At 42.3% G+C, this 18,424-nt stretch overlaps 2 protein-coding genes across 9 annotated transcripts in view; one reads left to right on the forward strand and one right to left on the reverse strand.

Moving 5' to 3' along the window:
• Positions 1–7,715, forward strand: part of LOC105471414 (ADAM metallopeptidase domain 12) — a 398,606-nt gene extending 390,891 nt beyond the window's left edge. The window contains exon 24 of the transcript XR_011607578.1: positions 7,292–7,715. The gene's annotated coding sequence lies outside the window, so the exon portion shown is untranslated. The remainder of the gene's footprint in view (positions 1–7,291) is intronic.
• Positions 1–18,424, reverse strand: part of LOC105470417 (fibronectin type III and ankyrin repeat domains 1) — a 119,399-nt gene that overhangs the window by 930 nt on the left and 100,045 nt on the right. For 7 of the 8 annotated variants that reach the window (XM_011722420.2, XM_011722407.2, XM_071068941.1 and 4 more), the window contains 5 exons: positions 13,340–13,421; positions 12,188–12,262; positions 11,314–11,379; positions 3,710–3,875; positions 111–254 (listed from right to left, as the gene is read on the reverse strand). In XM_011722420.2, the coding sequence (XP_011720722.1) occupies positions 111–254; positions 3,710–3,875; positions 11,314–11,379; positions 12,188–12,262; positions 13,340–13,421 (533 nt within the window). The remainder of the gene's footprint in view (positions 1–110; positions 255–3,709; positions 3,876–11,313; positions 11,380–12,187; positions 12,263–13,339; positions 13,422–18,424) is intronic. The other variant, XM_071068938.1, reaches the window with a different exon arrangement.

Here is an 18,424-nt window from a genome sequence, read left to right on the forward strand (position 1 = left end):
AAACCCAAGGGCTGGTGCAGGGCTGAACTCACAAGAATTGTCTAATTACAGAAAAAGCTCTGACCTTAATTCCACGCAGAAAACTGCCTATTTTTGGGAGGAGGACCTACCATAAGGGGCGTCTTTCCATTTCTGTCCTTCACATTCACATTGGCTCCAGCATCAATTAGAAGAGAGGCCACCCTCTGATTTCCCGACACCGCAGAGACTCTCATGAGTGGGGTCCATCCTGAACCAGTGTCCACGACGTCTACCTGTTGTGCCAGAGAAACAGCTGTGTTAAGCCCAATTTCTTTTTCTTAAACTGATTCAAACTTATAAAAGGAATATTTGCTTGCCCCAGTGCCCGGACTTAGATAGCAGTCTTTCTATATTTGGTTCACTGCACTGTTCTAATTTAAGTCACATTTCTGTGCTGCAAAGACATGTGTTAGAATCGCATTAGAGGGTGCTGAGAGGCCCCAGGGTCTCCCCGTCAGCTTCTTCACCTACATCCTTTAAAGTGGAAAAAAGGTGGGCTAGAAAAATTAACTGAACTACTTTCCCCTTGGCTCCTGGTGAGTTCTTATTTTCTCTTGCCTAACTTTCCTCACCTAGCATTCATTTTTCTTTCTTTTATGTATCGTTGTAAGCAGCTTTACATCCTTTCTGGAATGAGACAGTAATAATATATACACACACAACTCTTATGCTTACCAATACTTATCAATTTTAGGCAGGAGACCTACAGGTAAAATACAGAACAACCAGATTCATTACACAAACTCTGTCTGAAAAGTCTGACTAATGGCTTCTCCAAAACAGTGTGCCCAGTAATCAGATGGCTATTTCCTGATCATCTTCTCTACACTGAAATCTCTCAATTTAGTGTTTTAAAATAAATATTTCAGATTAAGAAAATGTAAATGTTGTCTCTTCCAATTCCAGTGAAGACTTCACCAATCCACGAAGAGCGGTGCTGAAGTAAAGACAGATACATGTGTGTGCTCAGATACACACGTGCACATGCACACATGCATACCATGTGCACACATGCATGTAAGCACACATGAGCACATGCACGCACACACACACAATCTGTTACAGAAAAATTACTCAAAGATGAAGCACAGCTTTAGTAAAACTTCAGAATGGAACAACAAACAAGGAATTTCCAGGAGATCTTGGGGGCACTTCAGGGTATTTCTACGTATAAGATTATCCACTGTAACACGATTTGGATTTGCAGCTCTTCTTCACGCAAAGAACTAACCTGTGGGCAACACACTCCGTTATATTTAAAGAATAATAAAATAAGCACCTCATATTACATGATGCTTTATACAAGCTTTCAACCCTCTTTACACACACTTTCTCTTTTGGTCCTAAAGGTTAATCAGAGGTGCTAAAGGTTAATCAGAGGTGCTAAAGGTTAATCAGAGGTATTTTTATTCTTGCTTTACAAACGATCAAACTAAATCTCAGAGAAGTGCCTTTCCTGAGATCACATGGATCATTAAATGCAGAAATGAATACATAAGTCGCCAATAAGTCACTCTTAGTATATGATCATTACATTTGGGAAGAAGGTGGTGATTGGGTCCCAAGTCCTTCCTATGGGCTTCAGAAGCATCAGGTGAGCCATCTGCCAGAACATGGAGAGACTCATGTTGACATCATCCATCCGCCACCAGGCCAGTCATGTGGAAATCTATAGTGAACACATCCATGCTTACTGTTCTGTCCTCTGCAAAGTAGTTCCAGTGCTTCAAAGATGGAATTTCTACCAAATAAGTATATTGACATCTGAAGCCCTGAGAGCCAACATTTCCAAAACTCCAGTATTTAAATGTTGATAGAGATTTGCCCTATTGTGAATGCTTCATTCATTCATTCATTCATTCGAGATGGAGTCTCACTCTGTCGCCCAGGCTAGAGTGCAGTGGCACGATCTTGGCTCACTGCAACCTCCACCTCCTGGGTTCAAGCAATTCTCCTGCCTCAGCCTGCCTAATAAGCTGGGATTACAGACGCCTACCACCACACATGGCTAATTTTTGCATTTTCAGTAGAGACAGCATTTCACCATGTTCACCAAGTTGGGCTCGAACTCCTGACCTCAAGTGATCCACCCGCCTTGGCCTCCCAAAGTGCTGGGATTACAGGCATAAGCCACTGCGCCCGGCCTGGATGCCTGACTTCTTACAGCAAAGTACAACCTTCTTTTTCAACCACAGACTTTCACTAGGTGCAAAACCTGCCCAGAATTCATCATAAACCAATCAAGGAGTGTGTGGCTGTCACTACCACACATGGCACGTGGGCCCAGCTCTACTATGGAAGCCCATAGGCTCAGCCTCCTGCCTCTGTGCCTGTCTCTAAAACATAAGGAAAATAAGAAATGTAATAAATTTTTAATGACTGAAATTTTTCCTATAAGTGGGCACTTTTCTTAATTCTCCAAAAGCAGCAGCAGGAACCAGGTAGATCCCATAACTGAAGTCTCACTTTCCCTCAATTACCCTTCAGAAACAAACTAGAACAAATCTACTGACATCTTCCAGGAGACATGACTTTTCTCAATTTGAGTTGATTTTCCAGGTCATCGACTTAATTTCTCAGCACTACACACCATCTGGCAGTCACAGATAGCACAGAACTTTGTCCATCATTCTTTAGTTCTATGCTTTGAAATTTTTAGCTGATTCCTTCAAAGTCTTGAACTAAAGTTTTCCAAGTTATCAGCAATTTCCATAATTGATCTAATTCTAATTACCCATCTTCAAATATCTATAGATGTCCAAACAACACTGCTTCTATTTGCTAAATCAAATTTGCAGTTTCTGATAACATGAAATCAAAAGTAGACCAACTTGCCTGTTTCCAGGTAAAGACACAACTGAAATGTTCTATTCTTGATAGGGTCAGTTTGCTCTTTGGAAATTTTTTGTAATGACTAATCTTTAAAACAAACCAAGAATAAAAATTACCTAATTTTAGAAGCAACAAGAAGCACAATGGCTATAAGAGCTCTTAATATCTTTGTATCACCACCATTTGAGATAATATCTGGTACATGCTTAGTAAAGCTTTAGTGACAGACTGAATGAAGAAAGAAATCAGCAAATGAACAAAAGAACAAAGTAGAAACATCAGGCCGGGTGCAGTGTCTCACACTTGTAATCCCAGCACTTTGAGAGGCCAAGGCAGGTGGATCACTTGAGGTCAGGAGTTCAAGACCAGCCTGGCCAACATCGTGAAACCCCATCTCTACTAAAAATACAAAAATTAGCTGGGGGTGGTGGCATGTGCCTGTAATCCCAGCTACTAAGGAAACTGAGGCAGGAGAATCACTCGAACCTGGGAGGCAGAGGTCTCAATGAACCGAGATCGCACTACTGCACTCCAGCGTGGGCGGCAGCGTGAGACTCCATCTTGAAAGAAAAAGAAAAATAGAAAAAGAAGAAAAAGAAAAAGAAAGTAGAAGCATTAGGTCCAGCTCTGGATTCAGACATGTTTCTTTTCCCTACACAAGACAAACCCCCACGACAATCGGAAAGCTCACTCTCATGTCCATTCTAAGGTTTCAGGGGCTTTCTTGCTAAGTCAGAAAACTTTCTCCAGCATTTTGTAGGTTGACTAATCAAAGGCCCTGCTTCTGCCAGACCCCGTGGAGCAGCATTTCAGATTCCTGACGATATGTGCATGGTTAACAAGGCAGGTCCCGTACCTCACAGCCATCCTTTATCATCCACTCAATCACACTGCAGTGGCCTCCATCTGCAGCCCAGTGCAGAGCCGTACAGCCGCCCAGGTCTCTAGCCTGCCAAGAAGCGCCGTGTCTTCGGAGATATTTCACAACATCTAGGTGTCCCGCATAGCACGCCAGCATTAGACTGCAACATATGGAAGAAGCAGCATTTGATGATAAGCACAGTCACCGAACTCAGCTCCGCTTTTTACCCTACCTGGCTTAAACCAAGAAATCCTAACTTGAGTGGAAAAGCCATGGGAATTGTTCATATAAAATGTACACATATCCATCAACTGATGTACAAAATGTGGTATATATCCATACAATGGAATATTAGAAATGAAGTGCTACAAACATGAAAGAACCTTGAAACACTGCGCTGAAAGATGCCAGACATGAAAGGCCACATATTGTCTGATTCCATTTATATGCAATGTCCAGAATAGGCAACCTACAAAACAGGAATAGCAGGTGAGTGGCCGCCTGAAGCTGAAGGGAAGGAGTAATGGGGAATGATTGCTAAAGAGTGCAGGGCTAATATTTCAGGGGGGCAGGGGATGAATGTTCTGGAAGTAGATAGCAGTGATGGTTCCACAACTTTGCAAATACATTTTTAAATGTTGATTTGTATGTTTTAAAAGGTGAATTTTATGGTATGTAAATTATATCTCAATAAAAAACAAATAGTGACTGTAACTGAGGATAAAATATTAGATTTTAAAACATCTGAAGTCCATGATATTCAAAAAAGAGAAAAGGAAAAAATACTCATTTGACACTATTAGAGATAACTATCAAACCAATTTCCTACTCTAAAAGTTGGTATTTAAGAAAAAATTAAATATTTTCTTTTTTTTTTTTTTAGGATAAAATGTAGTCTATGCCCAGTTGGGGGGGGGAAGAAGCTGTTTTTCACAGAAGACTGCCAACTAGTAAATATAAAAGAAACCATAGAGTTAGAAAAGCCCTTATTTGCAATTCCCTATTAAATAATTGATTCAGGCAATAAAATTATTGGCACTGAAATTATTGGGTAAAAGTTAATGGGGAGGCCAGGCGCAGTGGTTCACCCCTGTAATCCTTTCTCTTTTGGAGGCTGATGTGGGTGGATTGCCTGAGCTCAGGAGCTTGAGACCAGCCTGAGCAACATAGCGAAACTTCATCTCTACTAAAAACACAAAAATTAGCCAGGCATGGTGGCAGCTGCCTGTAATCCCAGCTGCTCGGGAGGCTGAGGCAGGAGAATCGCTTGAACCCGGGGAGGCGGAGGTTGCAGTGAGCCGAGATCATGCCACTGCTCGCCAGCCTGGGAGAGAGAGCAAGACTCTGTCTCAAAAAAAACAAAAAACAAACAAACAAACAAAAATTAATAGCGAATGAAATATTCACACGGCAATGAATTATTACCCCCAAAATTATTTTCTAAGTGCAATTTTCTAAGTGCAAACTCTATCTTTACAAAGAAGAAAATTTGCTGTCATCACTCTAAAAAAATAATGAAACCTAGAATCACTACCTGTGAGACAACCTGCATCACATGCCTCCTGATGGATGTAACATGAAGTCACAACACTAGCTCTGAAGTATTCTTGCTAAAGTGTTAACCTGAGTCTAATTAAGCCTTTAATTTTTTTAATTCTTAAAAAATTTCACCTTGTTGCCCAGGTTGGTTTCAAACTCATGGCCTCAGGTGATCTTCCTGCCTCAGCCTCCCAAAGTGCTGGGATTACAGGCAGGAGCCACAGCACCCAACCTAATCAAGCCCTTAAGCCTGTCTTTAACTTTATTGTTAATAAAGGGATAGATGAACAAGTGAAATGCCTGCCCCACAACTGGGAGACAAGCAAATCCAGAACATAGGACATTCTAGAAGATAACCGGTCCGCTCTCCTCAAAAAGTCACTGCTATGAGAAAAAAAAAAAAAAGTTTTAAAGAGAGAGGACTGGTCTAGAATAAGAGACTATAGAGAGAAAGGCCAGATGAAATGTGGGAACCCTGAATGGATCATGGTCTTGCCCCACACCACCCTCCCAAACCCCACACGCCACCTCCCAAACCCCCACACACCACCTCCCAAACCCCCACACACCACCTCCCAAACCCCCACACACTACCTCCCGAACCCCACACACCACCTCCCGAACCCCACACACCACCTCCCGAACCCCACACACCACCTCCCGAACCCCACACACCACCTCCCAAATAAAGCTGTGGAAGACCTTTGGGGAACAGGTTGGGAGACCTGCACGGGTGGTTGTGTATCAATGATATTAAGGAATTAGTTGAAGTGTCTTAGAAGTGATATGATTACTATGCAGGTTAATGACCGTGTTTTTCGGAAACATTTTCTGATGTATTGAGGGGTGAAGGATTATGCTATCTACTAATTTCAAAATAGTTCAGCAAGAGTGGAAAAAAAGGAGAGACAAATACGGCCAAATATCAACTGCCAAGCCTAGGTGGGAGGTATACAGGTGTTTGTTGTACTATTCTTTCACTTTTTCTAAATGTGTAAATGTTTCAAGATAGAGTTAGAAAATAAAACAGAAGATCTTCCCAACAGGGAAACGTGCAAAGCCTCTGAGTGGTAACTGGAATATCCAGCCCCCAAGGCAAGGCCCAGCTGAGCTGAGATGGGGCCAGACCTCTGCAGCCCCACGTCCTCACACAGTCCTTCATTTCTTGGAGACCCCCAGAAGACAGTCAGCGTGGTGCAGTACCTGCCTGCTGGGTTTAGGGTGCTCATACTCCTTTCCCAAGCACTCGAGGGTCTTTAGAATGACTTTTGCTAAGGGAAGAAAACTTCACTTTTTAAATTATATTCTCAAATAGAACCTTAATTATCTGCATGACTTTTCTTTTTCGAGACAGAGTCTCACTCTATCACCCAGGCTGGAGTACAATGGCACAATCTTGGCTCACTGCAACCTCTGGCTCCTGGGTTCTAGTGATTCTCCTGACTCAGCCTCTCAAGTAGCTGGGATTACAGGCGCGCACCACCGTGTCCGGCTAATTTTTTGTATTTTTAGTAGAGACAGGGTTTCACCAGCCTGGCTAGGCTGGTCTCAAACTCCTGACCTCGAGATCCACCTGCCTCGGCCTCCCAAAGTGCTGGAATTACAGGCGTGAGCCACCACGCCCGGCCTATCTGCATGATTTTAAAATAATGCTTCTTTTCTGATTATAAAGTAAGGCATGGTACCTAGAAAAAAAAATCCCATATTAGAGTCACCCATAACCTCACCTCACAGAGAACAAACTCTTAAGATTCTGTTGAATTTGCTCTAGAAGGTAAGGAGGATTGCTTAAAAACCAGCCCCGGAGGCTCTGGGTTGCCCAGCAATGAGCTCATTGAGACGAGGCGCTCTTCTTTCCCAGGGATAGGCACAGCCCTGAACTTACCACCTCCCGCTGGCAGAAAGCCACCAAGGCCCTCCAAGTGCCAAGCCGCTGGAGTCAGCCACCACCCCAACTGCCACCTGAACTCAAACTGCCTGGCACCCGCGGGGTCTGTTATCTGCTGCTTTATAAGAATGCCCCTCTCTGGTTCACAGGGTAGGAGAAAGGAAGAGCGGCCAGGACATAGCATGCTCCTGAGCACAGCCCTGCAGGGCATCCCACTGTGCCCCAGGGCAAGCCCACCAGGAATGGAGGACCCGCTCCACTCGCCTGCTGCTGAGTTCCCTGCTCAGAGTCACACTCCCAGCTCTACACAAAATCCCATCCTTTCTCGCTTTGTATGATTTTCTTTTCTCACTGCCTTTTAAAAAGTATTTCAGTTTCTTATTATTTCATATACTTCCCTGTTTACATAAGCACTGAAAACAGTGTTCACATACTAAACATTCCATCATATGAACATATCGTAATTTCAATCAATCCACTATTGTCGGACATTTAAGTTGTTTCACATTTTTCACAATTTTGAATAAGGCAACAACAAACACCCTTACTAATCATATTTGCATTTCTGATTGTTTCCTAAAACGGGATCACTGTGTTCATGGATGTGGTTTACTTTGGAAGCACATTTCCGAATTGCTTTCCAGAAAGATTATACCAATTTACATTTCTATCAACTATATTTGAAAGTACAGGTTATTTCACTGCATCTTTACCAACATGATTATTTTTTAATAACCAATTTGATAAGTAGAAAACTTTTTATTACTAGTAATGCTAAACATTTTTATATGAATTGCTTATATTGATTCTGCTATAAATTGTCTTCTTGTGTAAACTGCTTTTTTCCACTGTGTGTGGAGGCTTTTTTGGAGTACATGTACGGGTGTGTGTGTGTTCTACACATTAAAGATGCCAGTAATTTGTCTATAATACATTTGTAAATATTTCCCTGGATTGTCCTTAACATTGTAATTAAGTTTTTAAAAATGTATAATACACTCTTAATCTTTTCCTTAATGATTCCTTTCAATGCACTTGTTCCTTTCACATTACAAGATAAAACAATTATGCATCTGTGTTTTCTGGTCATTTTTTATGGGTCTTTTACATTTAATTCTCAATTCATCTGGAATTTTGATACATGCTATAAGACCAGGATCTAACTTGACTTTTTCCTTCAAACATCCTGTTTTTCCAGTACATTCCTCATTGGTTTATGTTACTTCCATCATCATATACTAGGTTCTTATGTAGATAGGGATCTACTTGAGGATTTCTATTCCATTCTACTTTTTTTCTGATTTGTTCCAATATCATATTACTTTAATTACTATAACGTTATGAGGCATTTTAATAACTGTCAAGGCAAGTCCTTCCACATTCTTCCTTGACAAAGTTTTAGTAGATATTATCTATTTGTTCTTCGATAAATTACAATCATTTTGACAGGTTCCGAAGAATAATTCCATTTGAGGCTGCACTGAACCTCAATGCAGTATTTGAGAAGAATTAAAAATTGTATAATATTCAATCTTGCCATTCTGGCATATGACATGTCTTTATTTCTTAAATTTTTATATCTCTCAGTAAGGTTTTTAGGTTTATTTTTTCATTCAGATTTCCTATCTTTGTTTTCATTCTATTTTATTTCCCCATTATATTTATTAACCAGTAATTGCAGGGATTTAAGAAAGTCTTTTCTTTGCCTTGTTTGTCCACTTTACTGAGCCTCCTTATTAAGTCCAAGTTTTTCAAGTTGATTCTGTTGGGTTCTACAGGAAATAAATCACACCTCTTATCTCAGTTCATATCTTCCTAAGTGGATCAGCCTTCAAAATACTGTCTAATCATGAAATAACAAAATATATCTGTATTTACCATGTGCCAGGAACTGTTTTATGCATTTTTCATATTAGCTCATTAAATGCCTACAACCTATAAGCACTTCCATTATTCCAATTTTACAGACACGAAACTGAGATACGGAGAGGTTAGGTAGCCTGTCCAAGGCCACACCACATCCTCAGAGGGATGCAGATTTCACATCAAGCTCTCCACCACTCTCCTGGGCTTCACTACTAATTTTGAAAAGGAATTTGCCAATACTAAGAATGACACTGGCTGATGGAGATGATTTAAAAAATAAAAGAAACCTTTGTATGCTGCAATCAAAGGAATCCTTCATTTAACAGACACTTCCTGCCTCCCATGTGCCAGACACTGTTCAAAGGCTGAAAGTATCCTTCACTTTAAAAAATAAGATACTTTTTTCAAGACCATCCTGGCTAACAGGGTGAAACCTCATCTCTACTAAAAATACAAAAAATTAGCCGGGCGAGGTGGCGGGCGCTTGTAGTCCCAGCTACTCGGGAGGCTGAGGCAGGAGAATGGCATGAACCCGGGAGGCGGAGCTTGCAGTGGGCTGAGATTGCGCCACTGCACCCCCAGCCTGGGTGACACAGCGAGACTCCGTCTCAAAAAATAATAAAAATTTAAAAAATTTAAAAAATACTTTTTAAACTTTTTAATATACATGCCAAGTTACACCCAATTTTTGTTTTGCGTCTACACAAATAACAGTTTTCACCTTTAATCTACTGCTGGGAAGTGTTATGTTAAAAAATTTCCTAATACCCTCCGGAATGGCCCTCCTAGGTGGGATGGAAGAGATCTATAAATATCTACACACAAGCACACACACACATAGCTTTTTTTCTATCAGATTTTAGCAATAAGGTTATCCTCTGGAGCATTCCAGTTTGCTCTCTGATCTGGAAAAGCCCAAGGTTATTATCAGTGCCTAGAAAATCTGAACAGGTTTACTAGGTAGAATAGTCAAGCCACGGAGCCTACATTGGAGGTAATTTTTAAATGAATTTTCTAGTTTCTTGCATGGACATTGGTTATTTCGAATTTTCTACTTCTTGGGTTGACATGGTTTAAATTTTCTCAGAACAAAGTATCCATTTCGATGACATTATCTATTATAGACACAAACTTCTTTTCATGTTTACATTTTCTCTATAACCATCGTTATTGTCCTCTTTCAAACTAGATAGTTGCCTCTTAAACAGAGAGCTCTTACATTTCTCAATAATCTTTCTACTTTTTAATCAATGTCTACTTTTAATTCTTTCATTTTTCCTACTCTCATTATACTTTTTTTCTTTTCCCTTTTCAGGTTGCTATTATTCTTTTCAAACCTGGAGTTGACAGCTTAGTCTCAACCTATGAGTTATTTGGAAAAATACTTTTTAAATTTATAAGTGATATTTAAGATATTGTTATTTAAAATCTATTGCTGCATTGTGTTCCGAGAATGTAAATGTAGAAGATAGTCCTTCTGGTTTGAGGAGTTAGTTGGGGTTTTCTTTACGGCCTCCCCCAGAAGGTCAGTGTTTGGCAGCTGTCCGTCGATGCAGTCTGCAGCGCCCAAGCCCCGGTTCCATGTGTGTCGTGACCGCAGCCCCTGAAGCCAGGGCCTGGCATTTTGCTCAGTGTTTCACCCATGCACCATGCACCAAGCACAGCGCCTGGCAAGTAGTAATCAGTCAATCAACACGGGTTAGCTGGAATTAATTGATTAACTCTAATGACTAGATGAGAGAGTGTGTTTAGGTCTTTCAGGAACACTCATCTGCCCTGAGCTTTTCCTGTAGCGTTCTCAGCCCTCCAAGGGAACATGTGCCTCTCACCTCAGAAAGTGCTCCGGGCGTCTCTCTGGTGGTGATTTCTGTCTGCTTCTTTAGAAACAACGAAGATTTCTTAGCAAAGAGTGAGGCTGAAATGCAGCGGGGGACTGAGAGAGGCACAGGGTGCCGGGGGCAGGCGCTTGTACCCACGGGCCGCGCAGCTGGCCAGAGCTGCTCTGTAGCTGCCGTTTCCCGTGCACTGCGTGTCCACTGGGCACAGCCACCACGCCAGAGAAGTCACCATACGTTACAACAGATGCCTGCCCCCCACAAGCACCCTGGTGAGCGAAAGCACAAGACCATGTGAGCAAGCCAGCTTTTGTGATCACCATCTTTCCTCGGGGACCCACTCACCTCTCAGGACTTGTCAAAAGAAACTCGAGAAAATGTTTGGGTGAGATCACAGTGCCTCTGGGCACAAGCCCAGCAACACAATTCTGAGAACATCAGCACATTTTCAGTCATATCCCACCTCCTACCTGTCCTTGCCACTTCCATTCTTCAGATTCACGTCTGTGCCATTAGAAACTAGGATTTTCACAAGCCTAAAGGAAACAAACTGAACTGTAGCTAGGTAAGTCACTTGGATCACTCAGCACCCACAACAGTCCAGTCAAAAAAGAATAACACAGCATCCAAGATGACTGTTTGCAACAGTTTCTTCTGCACCTTCAGAAGCCAGCTGGTTTTAAACCAGGCACCATTAAACCAGAAAACCACCTCTTCAATCCAACAACACAGGCTTTTACCTTTGACCCAAGTTATTGACTAAAATCAAACAAAAGCACATGAAACAAATTGGGCTACCAAAATAATTCACTGTCCTTTGAATGGCCATTTTTAAATATATTCTTAAATGGTAGCATTTAATGAAAAAACATTTATGTTTTTTTCAAATGGCATTTAATTAAGATATAAATGAAAATAAGGTATTTCTATTAATACTTATCTCTGTGTGGAATAGATAATGAGAGTATATCTGTGAAAATTATATCTTAGCAACCTAGCAGAAAGTTTTCCAGAATATCCCTCTATTTTTTAAAAAGAAAAATTCAAATTCCAATAACCAGTTTTCCAAGAACATAAAAATATATTGCATGTAATTAAATGGCTACCCCTCTTCCTCAACATATGATTTACATTCTCTCCTGCATATTGTATAACTTTATGATTACAACAGCGGGATTTTTAAGCCATCGCATGGTACGGATGGTTTGGGAGACAGAAAAGAAACTGGGTTCATCCATGGCCCTTTTTCCTCCCATCCTTATCCTGACCAGAGCCTCTGAATAAAACAAAAAGTTAAATCCCCAAGAGAGATTTAAAAAAAAAAAAGAAGAAGAAGAGCCATACCTGGTGTATCCTTTCTGGGCAGCAACCATCAGAGCAGTAAAGCCAAACTTATTGGGAACATCAACCTTAACATGGCTTGGGAAAGACAGAGAAAAGAGATGAGCATGCTCAGTACAGCTACTGCAGAGTCAAAGCCAGTGGTTCTCGTGGGGCTCAGGTGGCTAAAATGACTCATTTTACTGAAAATTCCAATTTCTTTGGGGCCATTAAATCTTTTCTTGTCTTAGGACTGCTAAGAATCTTCTAAACTATATGCCTAATATTCTACAAGATTCAAATGCATAATAAAAGAGAAAACTACTGTAATTTCACTTAAAATATGCACACTTTAGCTCAAAGCCACCGTGCCATCAGATGTAGCACTCTTAGATGAACACAGCTCTTTAAGATAGCGGAGGACAGTATCTTCACTGCTGACTCTCAGCTCCACCGAACATGAGTTTGTATTGGTGGAGACTCGAGCTTTCTCCTTGCCTCCCATCTCACCTACTGGGTAGAGAACAGTCCTGTTCAGGGAAGAAAGCGGAGGTCTTCACGCACATTCTCCAGCACAGCAGCTTTGGCTTTTTGTGGGAACCTTCTCTGAAGAGCTCCAAATTACAGAGCCATAATTCACAAATGACTTGTCTGCTAGGGCACTCAAAACTATTGATTCAAAAAGAACCTAGGTAACATCATCTACTTTTCATGTAGGAGGCAGCTTCAAACGTCTCATCTGCAGCAGCAATATTCACCATTTTCCCTCTAGTGTTATATCAACCTTTTAAATTAGAAAGCAGTTGATTTGGCGATTCCCTCGTTTCATCAGAAATTAGACATGGGCATCTGGGGGTGAAATTTGTCTAAATGCTGTGGCTTATAAGCAAGATACAGAAATCATTTCTGGGAAGAAAATATGATACCCAGCCTTGTAATTTCCTTTTACAATTTCTCTTACATGATTACAAAATGTAACATTTACATGGGCTTCACGAGCATCTTTATTAACTATGGTTTAATTAACTCACACCAGTCACCTGAGATCCATTTTGGAGGCAGTTTCAAAGGCATGGGAATTTTTAGGAAAACAAAATGAAGCTACTGCATGTATTTCTATGCACTTTATAGGCATGGGGAAAAAAAAAAAAAAAAAGACTGACAGAGTTCTCTCACCCTCCTTGAAGTATTCGGACAAGCAAATCTTCATCATTCACATTAACAGCCCGATGCAAGTGCTCGCTACTTATGGGCTCTCCTGGAGAAACGAGATGGAAGGCAATCATCCAGAACGTCAAGAAAGGAGATTCCTTCCCACCATCTTCCTCCTGTGGCCTTCGGGGATCATCTCCAGGAAGGCGCTTGGCTATTTCTGTAAGTATATCTTACATTTCCTACTCAACTGCTTCTTTTACCGAAAAAGACCTTGTTTTCACATGTTAACACAGCATCCAAGATGGCTCTTCGCAACCGTTTCTTGTGCACCTTCAGAAGCCAGCTGCTTTTCACATATTAAGAGAACATTTTGACTGACCTAAAGGCTTGGGACATTTTCAAGTTATAAAGTATTGCTTTGTGAATGTTATTTTGATATTTAGAAATAATCCTGTCAGATTTCATAAGACTTAATAAATGTCTCCTACAAGCAAGGAAATCCTCAGCAACTGCCACAACATGCTAGTTTCATCGGCCAAAGAGATGTTAAACTATTTTGGGGGAAAAAAAAAAAAGGACAAAGTGCTTTAACATTCGAAATTAAAATTTTCAGTTCTTCCCAGGAATGTGACATACATGTTGGCCTTGTCTTCTCTGAGCTTGTGGGGTCAGGGGGCTTCTACCCACAGGGAGGTGGGGAGCACCAGGAGAAAACTCAATTAGGGGAGAGAGCTTGCCAAGCGGAGCAGACCCAGGAGTCCAGAAGCCTAAAAGAACAATGGGCCACAGTCGGGGAGGGCATCCTCTGTACAGGGGACATCAGCTCCACAGCAAAGCCAACAGGCAGGCGGGCAGCACAAATAGAGGGAGAGTAAAGGGCTAGGAGAAGCCGCCCATCTTTCTAGGAGTTTCTGGTTTCATTTGTTCCTTATTCTACACCTTCTAATTTTAAAAAGGATCACGATTAGGCTTAAATGAAATAATACCAGTGAAGCACTTGGAATAGCACCTGGCACATCGTAAGTACCCAGCACATGCCTGTTGTTGGGGTGACAGTAGCAGCAGCTGCCATCGTGAGTGGATACAGCCCCACCGCCTCTTAAATTCTCCAAATGTATGCCCAGCCCCTCACCCATGCGTGGCAAGCGTTTGAGTTTATAATCCCTGGTCTAAATAACCTCAAAGGTCTCATTCATTCATTCAACAAACCTAAGTAATATACATGCCAAGTCCTGTGCTAGGCTCTGGAGGGTTAGCATGAAAAGAGCTAACCATTAGCTCCCATGCTCCCTTCCACTGTAGTGCCCGCTTTCAGCCCGTGACTATTCTTTTTTTTTTTTTTTTTTTTGAGACCGAGTCTGGCTCTGTGGCCCAGGCTGGAGTGCAGTGGTGAGATCTCAGCTCACTGCAAGCTCCAGCTCCTGGGTTCACGCCATTCTCCTGCCTCAGCCTCCCGAGTAGCTGGGACTACAGGCACCTGCCACCACGCCCGGCTAATTTTTTGTATTTTTAGTAGAGACGGGGTTTCACCTTGTTAGCCAGGATGGTCTCGATCTCCTGACCTCATGATCCACCCATCTCGGCCTCCCAAAGTGCTGGGATTACAGGCTTGAGCCACCGCGCCCGGCCAGCCCGTTATTATTCTAAACCTGAAAGAAAATATCCACTCCTGCCCCATTCTCCCCCACTGTACCCTACACTGCCTCCTGGGGTTCACCCACCCTCCCCTCTTATAGTCCGGCCCAGAGAGATCAGCTTGCCTCCCTCTTCCTGCTCCTTATGGTAGAAAATCTCTCTGGGATGCCAGTTCCTGGGCCTAGGAGACACTTTTTCTTTGGGTTTCCTTGGAGGGTTTCAGTGGTGCAAAGTGAGTTGGGCAATGTACAAACTGGGAAAACAGTGAGACAGGAGAATAAAGGGATTTCTCCCAGAATGATCTTTAGCTGATACCTTTTCCTTTCTTTCGTAAAAATAAATTTATGCCAAGTTTATTTTGAAATAGCAATTTTGTCTGCTAGAGCTTGCCAATCTCTTACAGATTTTTTTTTTAGCTACATTATACTTCCTTTTCATCATTACATACATTTTTCAGATCAAAAGTGTCAAATAAAAGTCACACGATAACCTGTCCAAGGCCAAGGCTCACAGCTGTCCCTGGCCTTCTAAGGCAGGTCATGCTGTGCCCAGTGGTTTCACTAGTAGGGCTTAGGAAGGAGGCAGGGTTTTATACCCCAGAGGACATCTGGCAATGTCTGGTGACATCTTTGGGTGCCACAACTAAGGAGATGGTGCACTGGCATCTAGAGGATAGAGGCCAAGGAAGCTGTGAAGCATCCCTGGTGTGCAGGACAGCCCCCCACAACAAGGAACCATCCAGTCCCCAAAGGTCAGTAGTACCAAAGTTGAGAACCCTGGGCTAGATTAATAAGGACTTAAAATCATCATGTGTTTCATCTACACTTTAGATGGATGAACTAAACCCATAGACTGTTTCCCTTCCTGTTGCTAACCAGAAGAGAGTGGTATGTTTATAAAAGTCTTTGTTATCCCATTAATAGGCCCCATGTTCTCCTAATCTCAAACTTCAGCTGCCACTAAAAACATAAAAACAAGTCATTTGGATAAATCACTTATAACAACATATAAAGCTCATTCTATTTCTATTAAGTTGTACAATGTGTAGTATCCTAAATCAAATCCTATGTAGGCTTTTTACACAGTGCTTTTAAAATTCTCCTCCAAACCATAAGACTGGGAGTCAGAAAGGCTAAGTTTTAAAATTCTCCTCCAAACCATAAGACTGGGAGTCAGAAAGGCTAAGTTGTCCAAGGTTGCCCAGTTAGGAGAGGGCAGCATCAGAGCCAAGGCCAAGTCTTCCATGAGGCCCACTCGTTCCCTTTAGTATTTAGTAAATGCTGTAGTACCGACCAATTCACTATATGCTTCCACTCTTACTAAATTCTGCAGACAGATGAACATCTTAAGTAAATGTGATCCTCCCCCAGTGTTAAAAGGAAGGGGATGCCTAAAAATCTTCCAAAAAGTGCTAACTGCTTGAGATGTTAGGGAAAGTTCTAAGGGCGCACCCCCGACCACCTCTCTCCACCGACCCCATCTACTACCACAGCCTCCATCTTACCGAACAGCAAGGCTCTCCCGGGGGGCACTTCCCAGCGCATCCTAACCAGGAAGCTCTGCAGCATGCAAAGGCTGGAAAATGAAACAAGTTCACTACATGCTTATAAGCTACAGGACCACCTGTAGCAAAGACCAGGGCTTTCAGTATCAGGATATAATAAATGTAATGCCAATTCCAGCTTCCACAGGAGGTAATGAGCACTTCGCAGCTTACTCTGAGAACAAAGGGACACCTCACAGGAGAGAGGGGAATCGACATAATTGTTGCTCAGTCCTTGCTTGCTGAGCAGTGACCACCGTTGCAGGGTGTGAGAGCTTTCTCAGCGTTAACTCCTCAGCTGTCCTCACGCTACTACCAAGAGTGAAAGGAGGGACTGAGGATTACACTGGAACCTGTGTGAAGCAACAGAGGCACAAAAACGTCTCCATTTACATGAATTTGACAAAGAAACAGAAAAAGAAAAGACCCTTGTTTGCAGTGCACAGCAATTCTTCCTACTCCCACTATAGGCAGGAGTCCTGAGGAACAGAGAGGAAATTCCAGGGTGAACAGAATGTTCCATTCCTCCCACCCCTGAATCCTTCAAGACTTTGTGGGCCTGGCCCAAGGGAATGCCATCAATAAGTGCAACTGAATATTTTTAAAAGGCCAGCTGTTGCTCTGCAGGTTTGTTTTTCTAGTGTTTACCCTGAGTGTTGCAATTGCAAATATCAAACTGATCCTGCCTATAGTGAGGATGTAAGCCCATGTGTTCATCTGAGCAGGATGGAACTCACCAGTCAGGCCCAGGTGAGCAGGGACACTGATGAGAAGGGCAGACCAGGGCAGAGTGGTCTTGAGGAAGCCATCGTTCATATTCTTTAAGAGGGTTATTTAGCTGCAGATGTACCTGCAGATATTATAATATGGTGATAACACCTTTCTTGGTGGAATTTTAAGTCTATTAAAAGCAGTGAATAAATCACGAGCTCATTGGAGAAGATATTTGCCAATTAACAAGTAGCAGCTGTTTTTCTTTCTTTATAAGGGCCCAACTGATTAAAATTGTATGCCTCATTTAAGCAAGAATCTCGTGTACTTTACCTGGGGGGAAAAAAAAGGCTGTGCATTCTTTATTCAAACAAAGTGCATGCCTCTGTGATTCATTAAAACACTCTCAAACTGAATGCAAATTATCACCACACAGAAGCATTTGCACTTGCTCTGTATCATGTGCACATTTTCAGTTCTTTGTTTAGCATGATCTGCCTCCTTAGGAGAATCTGCTTTGGATATTATAAATATATAACAATAGCATAAGGAAACTGCAGCCAGCCCGCAGAGCCAAGAGCCTTCCCCAGCTAGGAGGAGGAGGACACCTGATCCTCACCAACCAGTCCAGCCCCCTGGAGCTGAGAAGGCTTCCTGGCTGCAGGCAGTGATGCTATTATCTGGCAGTGAAATGGCCAGGATCACTCCCCCAACACACACACACACACACCCCTGGTCACCACCACACACTCATCCTTGCAGGAGGCCTCATCTAATTAGTCATGGAAACCATGGGGCTGTAAGGACAGACGCCTTGCACCAGCTCTCCATGGCTGCCTCTGGAGCCAGCTCAGTGGGAAGAAGGCACATCTGGCCCACAGGCACAGCCTGATATGGTTTGGCTGTGTCCCCACCCAAATCTCATCTTGAATTGTAGCTCCCGTAATTCCCATGTGTCATGAGAGGGACCTGGTGGGACGTAATTGAATCATGGGGGCGGGTCTTTCCCATGCGGTTCTCATGATAGTGAATTAAGTCTCATAAGATCTGATGGTATTATAAAGGGAAATTCCCCTGCACATGCTCTCTCTTGCCTGCCACCATGAAGACATGCCTTTCCTTCTTCTTTACCTTCCACCATGGTTATGAGGTCTTCCCAGCCATGTGGAACTGTGAGTCCATTAAACCTCTTCCTTTATAAATTACCCAGCCTCAAG

Source organism: Macaca nemestrina, chromosome 9 (genome assembly GCF_043159975.1).
Source record: "Macaca nemestrina isolate mMacNem1 chromosome 9, mMacNem.hap1, whole genome shotgun sequence".
NCBI lineage: Eukaryota > Metazoa > Chordata > Mammalia > Primates > Cercopithecidae > Macaca > Macaca nemestrina.